Raw genomic sequence first — 12746 nt, forward strand, 5'->3', positions numbered from 1 at the left:
AGCCTTGATGCTATGGGAATGTTGCTCAATAAAAACCAAAACCTCTGTGCATAGCTCAGGAATAACCAAAACATCTCTGAGTTATCAATGCAGTTTTTAACACAAACCGAAAACACAGCCCTTTACCAGATACTAGGAAGAAAATTAACTTGATCCCAGCTGAAACCAGGACACATGGATACACACCTCTCTGTTGTTCTGTAAGCCACAAATTCCATGAGAATTCTTTAGCAATGTAACCAGTAGTACTTAAATGAATGTAATTATTTTTTAAATCAGCACATTAATGAAGGATAGTATTTACCTTCTATTATATATTTCTAACTTTTTTCTGCTACCCTGAATGCTGTTAAGGATGGGTAGATTCTGAATTTCCATTTGTTAAGTGAGTTAGGCACTGCATATTTACCTGAACCTTTGTGTGAAGTTAACAGTGAAATACATTGCTTTTTATTCTTTTGGTTATTAGAATGTAACAGAAAGAAGCAACAGCACTTCTTGAAGCAGCACTCTGCTGTATATAATCCTGCATAAGCATATCATTTGTAGAAAGGGAATTTTCACCCAAATAAACTTTAAAACAGTATTTGTACAGAGGTGTTATTCAGTAGGAAAAGAAATCCATTAAAGTGATGCAAAGAAAGAGCAAATCATGTTCTCTCAATAACAGGGCCAGATAGGATGCCAGGTATTGATTTAGTCTGGGATACTAGAATACTAAATCTTTTGCTGTATCCAGGCACAGTATATCTTTTGGAACCCTCACGGCGATTCATTTTTTATGTTTAAAAAATAAGAATCCTATTTAAGGGCAGAGACCTACCTTCACGTAATCACATTTTGTTTAGCTACTGGGAGGAATTACTGACCATTGCTGAAATTTCTTGCTTAAGTATTGTCTTTCAGAGTTAATATTTTTTTCCACTGGTGTCCTCCAGGCGTTGAAGCATTGTTATTTTGTGCCTCTCCAGCATGACTTGATGACTGCTCAAATGTAGGCCTTCCAATTTCTCCTGATACCTCAGAGATTATTTCCTACATGTATTTACTATCTTGTAAAATATTTCCAAGTAGAAAGGTCGAGCTTCTCACTACACAATGGTGGGACAGGGTAAAAAGGACAATGACTGAGAATGTTTCCTTGCTGAAGTCAGTCAGGGGAGCACAAGTGTGACCTTGGTCCCACAAACAACATTTAGTCTATAATATAAATCAATATAATAGCTGTTTCCCCTACACTGAATAATAGAATGGGACTTTTTGTGAAGCATGAGGTCAGAACCACCTCCTAATAAATAATGAGCAATAAGATAAGTATTTGTAATGGGCTGAATGACCCACATGTGTTAGCTTGCTTTTTCTCTGTCTGTTCTGATAACATTTCAGAATGAAGAGGTTCTCCTTCACTTGGCAGACTCATATCTTGTAAGCACTAAAAATAACGTTCAAAGTGGTGTCTGAGCAAGGCGTAGCTGAGGCATTAGCACCAAGCTTTGCAAATGTTCCTTAAAAAATCAAGCTATTTGTCACAAATTCTGCAACGGACTGCAAAAAAAAAAAAAAAAAAAAAAAAAACCAAAAAACCCAGATAATATTCCTGCTAGCACTATTAGCACTATATATATGAGAAATTCATTAGATATGCCAGAGGAGGTTCCCCCATTTATAGCAGACAAAACTGGAATCATGCACACAAGTAGTTAGAACTCATAGAGTCCAAAGTATATTTTCTGTTCGTGTTCCTGGAGGGTGTGCAACTACTAGCCCATAAAAATACCACACTTCAAGAAGTTACTGTCTTGTTTCTTGCTCTGCTTCTTGTCTAAAAGCTCCTCTGTAAGATTTGTCCATCTGCAGGGAACTAGAGATGAGTAAGACTAAATATGAAACTGTGCTGGATTATTCAGAAGTTGTTTGTCAAAGCACCAACATCTGAATAACTTTGGCTCGTTCACACCTTGAAATCTCAGAAATTACACTTCAGTGAGGATCTAAAACTGAACACCTCAGAGGACTTCCTAGATCATGAAATACTGCCAAAAAGCACATGAAGCAGATGAGAGCAACTCAGGGATTTCATGATTTTGAATGTATTTCTAAAACACAATATGTGGTCAGGTGCCAGGTGGTCAAGACAGAGGATTGGTCAGGGGAGACAAGTGACAACGTGGCAATTATTAGGAACAAAAAACTTTACCTGAGGATAAAAAAGGAGTTAGCTTGCAAAATGAGACTAAACATATTCTTCTCTTTGTAACTATACCTCATTTCCTGAGTAAAGGCAAATTAATACATAATCTAAGGTAATCGCTGTCTCAGCAACATACTCCCTTTTATGCTTTTGCAACCTCAATATATCCTACTGTAGTGAGAGTTCAGACAAGTAAAGCTGTGAAAAAATGTTAGCATCTGCATTAGCAGTTTTTTACTATTTGTTTCTAGTCTTCACTAGCATAAATGCACCATTGTTTGGGGTAGTGAAAACAACCTAGGATTTTGTTTTGCTGTTGTTTACAAGAGATAACTAGTGTTTATTTATGCCAAGTGTCAAGAAAACACATGGAAATAGAATGGTAATAAAATAAGGATTTCTAATAGTTATTTTTATTTGAATTTCAGTTTTTGAGCTCTTAGATCACATTTGGGTCATATTTCTATACTGCTGTGAGGGATAGAAGTGCTAAAAGCAGCAGAAGAAAGAATCTAGAAAATTTTCTGTATTCAAAAGACTTCAGAAGGGGTTTTAAGGAAAATAACAATAACAGGGAGTTTTAAATGTGACAGCTGGCAACAATTAAATCTCATTTTCCGGGGGGAAAAAAAAAAGTAGCAATAATTCTTCTTAAACCACTCTAAAAGATTGATATTTATTGACTTTTATACTATAATTAAAAATAAACTATTGAAAAAATTCTATTTTTAGGGGTTTTTTTGGTGAATTTGAATCTGAGTACAATCTGACAACTGCCTGTCCACTCCACAAACGTGAAAGCATGAAAAGCTCTCATCTGAACCCTTACTGCCTGACTTCAAAACTTAATTAACTTCTTTTACGTGCTTAAATCAATCCTGAAATTGTGCACATTACTAGGATACAACTGTAGAGGAAATTAATAAGACAGTCAGTCACATTTATCAAAACTCGGTGTTAAAAAAAATTCATTTCTGAAAGAATATTGCTTGATTCTGAATTTATTCCAGATAATTTTACTTGCAGTCTGCCTTACATTTATAATATTTCTGTTTATGGGAAAATACAGATGGTAATGTAGTACTTATTCTGAAATATTTTTTGTCTCTAAAGGAAGCAGATCTGTTGAGTAAAAAGTGTGTCTAAAAACTTAAATCAACAGACATGAAGTCTCACTTTGTTACTCTAAACTCAACCACAGTAGGAAAGGAAAGTTCAAAGATACAACTTTGCACGACTGCCAAAATACACGAGCCCTATCTCACTGGATTGAGTCAGTTGAGTCCCACTGTGATGATGGAGTTCAGGCTGCAAGAAGAGTTCATGTTGGGCTGACTCTGCTGTACCACCCTAGAATGCAATGTGCAGTATCTGTTTTGTATTCCCTTGGGCTGGGAATTTATAGCAAACGCTGCTTTTGGGAACAGTGTTAGCAACTGAAGTACTGCAGCACAAAGTGGCCTCCTAGTAACTCCTAGCTACTGCCACAGCGCACATAGATAATAAAAATAGAATCTTGCTTGTTCAACTGAAGTATTATCTGAATTGTCAATTTAAGTGATTGTAAATAACTGTAGATTAAACCTGATGGTCAACTGAGACAAACACAAGGACATTTAGCTTAGAATTTCAACCAAAAAAATATTCAGCAAGATAAATGAGGCAAAAAGGTTATTATACCAATATGTCAAAAACTCCTTTATTTTGAAGAGGGAACAAATACCTCCTTAAAAAGCTAGTGCCTGTAAAATAATACATAACAGTAATAAAAGTACATCAATAAAACTAGAGAAAGCGTTTTAATTGCTGAAAATATTTTTTGACTAAACTACCAATGCTTATTTTTTTTTTTTTCAATTTGTTTGGTTTTTTTTTTTTTTAAGACAGTATGAATTGTTAAACAAAGACTTGAAAATCATATGCCTTGGCTCTGTTCTGAGCAAAAACATTGCTGGGTTCTGATTTATGCCCTATTTAATAACTGTAGCTTTATCAAAGCTATTGCTGTCCACCCTGCTGTGACTTAACCTGACTACACCTTACCATGTAAAAGGAGGTAAAACATACTACAACAAACTTTGAGATACTCAGGTTAAAATTGTTGTTCAAAATTTTCTTATTATTTATGAGTGATAAAAACTTAAAATGTAGATTTTGTAAAAAAATTAAACCAGAAATTCTTAATTATCAACAGTACTTGCTCTTTTAATCCATCTGCAGTCAGAAAATTAGAATGTTCCAGTGCATTGCTCACCAGTGTGCAATACTAAAACATAGATGCTGTTGCAAAACTGATTTCAAATAATAAAAATGGGTTGACTATGAGCCAATTGTGAGGTATGTTTATGGCTCTTGGGTTGCATACATGTGCATGAATGCAATGGTCTCGTAAGAGGGATGATGTGTAGGTGTATGTTCTCAGCTGCCATCCCTAGGGTTAGGGAGAGTCTCATCTGTGTCCTCTGCATACTCTACAAAGCTTGGGTGGTCATGTTGCCCCTTCCAGCAGCCACTCCTTGGGTTAAGAAGGGTATCATGTCTTATTCATTGAGCCTGGGTGGCCATGTACTCTTCACTCCCTTTCAGGGTGATAGAACTCAGCTCTTCATTTTCCATGCAACCCTTCCACAACCAGGTGACTACTTTCAGTTAGTCTATGACATCGGCTATACACCACATGCAAGGTCGAAGCTCAGCTCCTTCCTGGGGTTTAACTTCACTAGGAAACAAATTAAGAACGAAACAAACAACTCCCAAGGCACAGATAAACCCATCTCCTCATCTTACTGCAACACAAACTCAACCTCCCTCTTCCAGGACAGCCAAACTCTGGAATCTGCTTCCTCCTCCTAATTACCTCCAGCTGTCGGTCCCTCCCTCTCAGCCCCATGCTCCTGGCAGGTGCTACACAGTGAAGGAGGCAGGACACTGCTAACAATCTCCTTCCTCTGCGCTTTGGCCCATGAATTTGTGCCCTAATTTATATCAGCATATTGTATTTTTCATTGCCTTGAAGGGTGTAGTGCCAAGCTCTCTGATCTCACTTAAAAGACAATGAAAAACTACAGCCTTCCTGATTGCAAGGATAAGTGGAAGAGTCAGTCCCAGGACAATGCCAGAGAGTACCAACCAGGGGAATGTAACCTGGTCATGGATGTTGTGGTTTAGGCCCATCAGGAAACAAAAGACCAGGATTAGCCTCAAGGACCAAAGACCTGAGGATTGCCAAAGGGTGGGGAGAGCTTAATTGCTGGTTAAGGTTCAGGACAAAACAGACCAGGCTACTTGGCTTGGGGAAGAAAACAGAAAATAATGTAATGCAACACCAACTAAAGCATAACCAGAAAACCCCAAAACATAACAAATGTAACACAACACAACACAAAGTGGTACAATGATGAAGAGTCCAACCAGTCCTTTAAGACCACCTTGTCCCCACCCCTCTTCTCCGGCTCAGAGTCCTGATCCTGTTGTCTTTACCTCCTTCCCTCCTTGAACGGCCCAGATGCGCAGGGAATGGGGGTTTCAAGTCAGTCTATTCCTGATAGCTTCTGCCCTTTGTCTCTCTTCAGGGCAGGTGGGCTCTGCACCCATCCTCCCTGCACATCCATGGGGTGCCTCATACACACAGCAGCCCTGCACGGGCTGCTCTGATGTGCATTTATCCCAAAGTCTGCAGTTCCTTTCTGCTTCTCATGTGGGTCTGCTCTGTGGCGCGCAGGCTCTCCAGCACGGCCTGCGCCATGGCCGCCTCCTCACACAGTCTCTCGCCCATCCAGGTGCACTCACATGGAGCTGCTGGTGGCTCTCAGTCCTGCCACTGCCCTCCACAGCTTGCAAATGGTTCTCTTGTCTGGTGCTCCTCCTTCCTTCCTCTGACTGTGGGATCCACATGGTCGCCTCCATCTTGTACCACTCTTACACCTCCTACCAGCACTTCAAATTCCTGTCCCTAAATGGTGATGGCAGAGGCACCAGATTGGCCCAGCCGGGCCGGAGGTGGGTGTGAACCCAGGAGCTGGGGGAGAGTCTAGTGGGTCTTCACTGCAACCCGCTCCCCCTGTTACCAAGCAGAACCAGCTCCTTGCTAAACCATGACAGATGTTTACATATGCAGCCTATACATAGGGCATAGTGTGTACTAGAGAAGCAGAGAGTAAGCCAGGGCTAACTTCCCTATTAAGCCATATCCTAGTCATTTTGATACATTTTAGGATGCTATTTAGTTCTGCCTCTTGTATTCTCAGGGGAAAATAACACCTCTGCTACCTTCTCCTCTGCTTGTGAGATAAAAAGACATTTTTTTATGCATTAAAAAAGACTGAGTGAAAAGTGAGTCATGCTGACTGTGGAGCTCAAGATGCCTGTGACAGTGGATCTAGGCTCCCATGCTGACCCTTTCCAACTCTATTCTTTTTACCTGTGCAAATTCAATTGCATTATTGTGGTTATAGTGGTTGGAATGAGGTCTGAAGCAGTATCCTTTATTAGATGTAGCTGGAACAAACAGGCAGTTCTGGTCAAATCCTTTTTCCATGAATTTGTTCCATCTAAACAGTCTGCCTGTCCTCTCAGTTATGACAGGTGGTCTAATCCCAAATACTTCTTCCTACAGACCTTGCCACTTTAATATCTCAAAACTATTCTTCCTACTACCATTATGTTACAATTTATGGCTGGCACAAAAATGAAGACAATGTCCCCTGCAGCCGTGAATGCATAGACATGCTGGCTATAGCTAGTCAGTTAATAAAAAACCCCACAACAAATCAAACTCACATCACAAAACCTCCAGAAACTTTGACTGGAAGTATCTTTTGAATTCATTGTCTGAACAAGATCTAACATATTTCTAGGGTTACAATATGTTTCCGAGAAACATATAAATTACTAAAATATTAAGTATATTGCCAAAACCTGCTAGAAATAATTTCATGAATTTTGGCTTCCTTTTCTCACTGTAGCTGAAAAGCATCTTCCAGAAAGTGCCTGTTTGACGATGCAGTTTCCTACCAAACTCCTGGGGATGAACAAGAATAGCAAACATAAAAATCCTAAGAGATCCGCAACTTTCATTAGTAGAAAACATTTACACTTCTACTTAAATTCCAAACAGTAATGACATCTTTCTTTTAAAAGAAAATGCGACTGCTCTGTTACATACCTATGTTCCTTAACTTCTAATTAATGCAGCACTGAGGGTTACCTCAATGGACAGAATAATGTACTACTTCACATTTATATATAGAGAGAAAATAGACACAGAAATGATGTGATGCAACATATTTGTAATATGGGCATGTTTCAAGAAAGTTGTAGAATTTCCCAGCTGCCCGAAACCCCTAAACAAAACCCATTTATGCTTCTTGCCACCAAGGCAACTTAGAGAGCACTTTTACTTGTGTAACTTTCACAGACACTGTGACAAAAGTCTCAGCAACCAGATTTCAGTTGTGTCATGTATTTCCAATAGACCCTCTTCTAAGTGCAAAAGCCACAAACAATTGCATGTTCACTCAACAGTTGTGTATTAGGAAAATTTCTTGTGTTGACCCAATTCAACCTGAATGTTGTTTATTTGAAAAAAATTAAATCCAAAGGGAAATATTTAGGCTTGGAAGAATTCTGCCTAACAGTCTCATATATTTGATAGCTGTAAATGCAGGTGTTACCAAACACAAAGTCTTGGGAGAGAGACAATGTACAAAATACGCCAAGGTCTCCTAACTCATCAAAATTTGCCAACTGCATGTTTCAGATTTTCTACACTATTTTAAGAATTATCATCAATACTGTTTGAGTTAATAACTCGAAACTTTATCTAGGGAGACAGCTAATTAAATGGTAGGAGAACAAATAAGGTGATTAAACCGTACACAAAAATATTATGTCAATAAACCAAGCTTCTGCTAATGGGAAAGTGTTGCTTGTGTGCATATTGTGGTAATACGTTGTGTCTACACTAACAGCAAATGCACAAATGTCTCTTTCAAGTTGTAAAGTTTTAGGGATTGTGCCTTTTTGTTTTGTGTTGTGTCAAGCTGTGAACCTAGCCCCTGTAATAACTGAATCTTTTCAGCTAAACTTTGAACGACCTTGTACTTGGAAAATGTTTTCAAATCCTGTTTAGTTATAATAGTTGTTTAGCAGTTAATCCAAATATATTGTTTTTTAAGTAAGGTTAGCTCCTTATCACCCACCATGTGTAACTGGGAACAAACGGTCAAGGAGACAATGATAAAAATACTAGAAAACAGATGAAAAGCAGACAGTTATGAAAAGGCAGGGATGTGGAAAAAGTGAAAGCTACATATTTACACAGTGATGGAATAATTTAAGGGGAAAAAAAATTAAAAGCTACTCAAAAAGCTTAAAATGTAAACATGTTAGAATTACAGCCTGGTGATCATTATGGTTAAACGAACATGTAATAACATGCAAAGATAAATAACTGAAAGTGTAAGATCATGAATATGAGATGATACAAAGAGTGATGAACAACAATAAAAATCATAAAAGGTGTTTTAAGAAGAGACATGGTAATTGCTGAATCTCCTTACATCTCCATGTAACTGGACAGAGAATTCTCAAATGTGGTCTCTCACTTTTAAATTTACATTCACGATTGCACAGATAATAATTGAAGTCAGAATAAAACCACATTTTTGTATAAAATTATAAAAAAATAGATACTTTGGACCCAAGTTGCATGGTCACTTTCTTCTTCCGAGAAAGTACTCTAAAGCTCAATGTGCTGCAAAGTGGAACTTCTATGGGAAAAGCTACTACCGAGGATGCCAGAATTTTTCTGTTGGGGCCACAGGTGGAAGGACTAGACATTTAACATGTTATAATTCACATGATATGTTAACCTCTTTCTCTGCGTGCACACAAATAAAAAAATTGTTTCTTGTCATAGTGGTACATTTAAAGCAACCTTTCCAAAATCTGCGTTAAAGTTACTATGGAGTGCAAAACATGTCACTTTTGTGTACAAACATGTATGATATTCTTAAAACAAAATATGGACATTGTTTGGCATGCAATTCATTTGGTGCTAATTTCCAGGCTAAAAAAAACCCGAAACCCTGACTCCGTGTTTCAATTTCTTTCTTCGTTTCAGAAAAAAAATATAGTGTTTTTCTAAGTATTCTGCTTCACATGAAGGCTACTGGAAACATGTAGAGATTTGCATTGGCAGACTGTTTAACCCATGATTCAAAAGCAAGTACTCTGCATATAGAACCATAGAATGGTAGGGGTTGGAAGGGACCTTAAGAGACCATTTAGTCTAACCTCCCTGCTAAAGCAGGGCCACCTAGATCAGGTCACACAGGAACGTGTCCAGGCGGGTTTTGCAAGTCTCTAGAGAAGAAGATTCCACAACCTCCCTGGGCAGTCTGTGCCAGAGCTCCTTCATCTTCACAGTAGAACAGTTTTTCCTTACATTTAAGTGGAACTTTTTGTGTTTCAGTTTATGCCTGTTACCTCTAGTCCCGCCACTGATAAAGGTGTTGCTCCATCCCCTTCACATATCCCTTCAAAACTTGTGTTAATAGATCCCCTCCTTAGTCTTCTCTAAAAACAATCTTAAGACCACCACATTTACGTAGCAGCACCAGCCAAAATATTTACTGTACTGTAACAGTTATATATTCTGTGCCTTTATTAGCATTCAGTTGTAGGCTCTCAAACCCAAGTCTGGAAATAATAAATCTGAATTATCTTCCAGTGTAAAGCAGTTCGGGTGCTTGTGCATCCTAAAGCACTATCGAGACCTACTTTAAAACCAGGTTTCTGCCCGTTGTCCCACAAGAACTAGTTAGTTAGTACCTTTTTTTAGTATCAAACTCGGAAAAAAGGGGGGAAAAAAAAATCCCAAAAGGCTCACTCTAAAATACGCTGGAGCTTCAGCATCCTACAGCAGAACATCCTCAAATGTTTGCATCGCTCACGTGGAAACCTCTATAGATTCGCAACAAAGAAGCGAGGCAACTCTCGGTGTTTCTACGGCTCAGGAAGGACAGAAACATGCTGAATTCCCAGGCACTCGCAAGATCCTGCGCTCAGCATCTCGGCTTGGCGTCACCTGTTTCTACATTGGATGAGAAAAAACAAGGCTCAATCACGCCTCGGGAGCTGCTCCCCCAGCCTGGCCTGCCCAGGTGCTAATCCCAATATTCCGCATTCGCTTCCCCTAAACGGACGCCCGACCGCTCCTTACGCCCCAGCCCTGGTCCTGGCCCCGGCGCCGGCGGCACACGCACGCGCCTCTGACTCTTCTCACAACCGATGACATCGCGCGGGCGCCGGCGCGGCGCTACGGCCACAGCGCATGCGCGACCCCGCCGCTCGGGCGGGCAAATTCGAACCTCCCTCGCGCCCCTTCTTTTTGTTGGGGGTAGCAGTTGCTCTGACGTCATTGAACCGCGTCCTCCTCCTCTGCGGTTTCCGGCGCTCGCCCGCGCGGTAAGTGCAGCTGAGAGGGGGGAAAAGTTTTCATTTGTGTGGTTCACGGCACTCTTTCTCTCCCGTTTCCTTCAGGAGCGGGTGGGCAGGGGCCTTCCACAACCCCTCCGCCAGGCACAGCTCCCCGCCTCCCTCCGCAGGGGTGGGAGGCTCTCGGCACGACGCCGGCGATGGCTTCGAGGCGCGCAGAGGCGGTGGCACCGCGGGTGGTAGAGCTGGAGGAGGAGCTGCGGAGTCTGGCGGAGGAGCTGAGCCGGTGCCAGGTACCCAAGAACGGGACGGCCCGGAGCGGCGTGGCTGGGCTCGGGCGCGCACATCCCGCTCCCGGGGAGGCAAGGCGAGGAGCAGGAGCCCCGGGCGCCCGACTCGTGTAGGACAGGAGGGTCGAGTGGCCGCGGGCGGGCAGATTTGCCTCAGCATCCACCACGTCTTAAGCGGGCTCCCCGTGGCGCCGAGGAGGCAGCGGCGCCCACCTGTTGGGCGGCGGCCGGCCGCGGCCCTCGCTTCCGACGTGGCGGCCCCGCGGCCGTGCTGAGAGGCCCGTGCGCGGGGCAGGCGGCTCCGCCAGCTAACTTAAACAGTCCTCGGCTCCTGCTTTGCTTTAAGAACAAGCCCTTGGCCTGAACGCCCTCTTCTTTCTTCTCTCTTCTCCCCGCTCCCTTCTCCTTTTCCTCTCCACAAGAAGCCACTGTTTATTTGATATGTTACAGCAAGAGTACTGAGATGCCACTTTGTGCAACTCGTGGAAGAAAGAACAAGCAGAGGGATTTTAGAGAAATGACAATCTTTAAGGAGCCTTTAGAGGTCACTTAGTCTTTCCCAATACTTTGCAGCAGGATTAAGTATAGCTATTCTGTTCCTGGGAGGGAGAGCTTTATGAATAATTATGGTTGTATTTTTGTACACCCAGACCATCTCCCTGTGACCTCCCTTTACAGGTACACCCTGTAAGTACTCTCATTTTTCTAACTTGCCTTTCTGTTTATGTACGTTCAATAAAAATAACAAAATGTTGGTAATGCAAGGTCTTTTCATAGAAATCTACACTGCCTAATTCTCTGCCTAACAAATGTATTGCACCTAATGAATATAGTAGAGAGGAAGGTGATGCCTAATGCTGTCATTTCTCACTCTCTTCTTGGTAGCCAAAGCAGTATATCCTTGTGTCTGGACAAATCCATGAAGACCTTGGCTGAGGATGTCATGTCTGTGAACAGAAAATACCAGGTTTAGTAGTGGCTTGTAACTCTCCAGGAGTAGATACATTGGCACCTGACACTGGATTTCTGCTATGCGTAGAATCTAGATTTCTTGGAAAAACTTGTTGCGTAGAAGAACTATGGGGAGAAGGAGCTGTAAATAAAACTCCTATTTAGAAATACTGAACAATTAATTGTTTCGTGGTATCTTGAATGTCTTGTGGGAAAAGTTTGGAAAAAACTTTGTAATGATAATTTAGTTTCCTCTTCATATGCAGATGTGGACTATCAGACAAAATTTGCTGGAGGCAGAAACAAGGCCCTGTGCTCTTTACATTTGCTATCTGAAGATAAATTATATATTACTAAAATATAGCAGCATAAAATATTTTTGAGGAGCATTATAAATAATAGAAACTTTGGAGTAAACAGTACAAATCTGAATTTCTAATCACTTTTGTAATGTGACTTGGTGTGCACAAATTACAGTCAAGTATCTGATTCCCCTTTAGATTCATTCATTGACATTACACTAATTTTGAAATCAGCAACCAGAAAATATTTTAAAATGTATTTCTTCAAGTCTCACATTTGTCGTCTTGCTATTCTTGTATCATTGTCTTGTATCAGATCTGATAGTTTTCTGAGAGAGAAGTGAGTGAAAAAGAACACGAATGTAGTTTCTGAATTTGAAAACAAACCCAGTCAGTGTTCTGCAGAAATGTTTCCAGCTCTGTGTAGAGTCCTGTCTTTCTAAAAACAAGGCATCATAGAATCATAAAATTATAGGGATTGGAAGGGACCTTTAGAGATCATCTAGTCCACCCCCCCTGCAGAAGCAGGTCCACCTAGATCAGGTGGCACAGGAATGTGTCCAGGCAGGTCTT

At 40.9% G+C, this 12746-nt stretch overlaps 1 protein-coding gene across 6 annotated transcripts in view; it reads left to right on the forward strand.

Annotated features, from left to right (window-relative positions):
- Positions 1-12746, forward strand: part of CNTLN (centlein) — a 267553-nt gene that overhangs the window by 58352 nt on the left and 196455 nt on the right. For 3 of the 6 annotated variants that reach the window (XM_062018632.1, XM_062018637.1, XM_062018634.1), the window contains exons 1-2: positions 10578-10660; positions 10736-10923. The exons of 1 other annotated variant lie outside the window; for it this stretch is intronic. In XM_062018632.1, coding sequence (XP_061874616.1) covers positions 10831-10923 — 93 coding nt within the window. In that variant the 5' untranslated portion in view covers positions 10578-10660; positions 10736-10830. Of the gene's footprint in view, positions 1-10558; positions 10661-10682; positions 10924-12746 lie in introns of those variants that run through there. 2 more of the 6 variants (XM_062018636.1, XM_062018633.1) reach the window with 2 other exon arrangements.

The sequence above is a fragment of the Colius striatus genome, chromosome Z (assembly GCF_028858725.1).
Source record: "Colius striatus isolate bColStr4 chromosome Z, bColStr4.1.hap1, whole genome shotgun sequence".
NCBI lineage: Eukaryota > Metazoa > Chordata > Aves > Coliiformes > Coliidae > Colius > Colius striatus.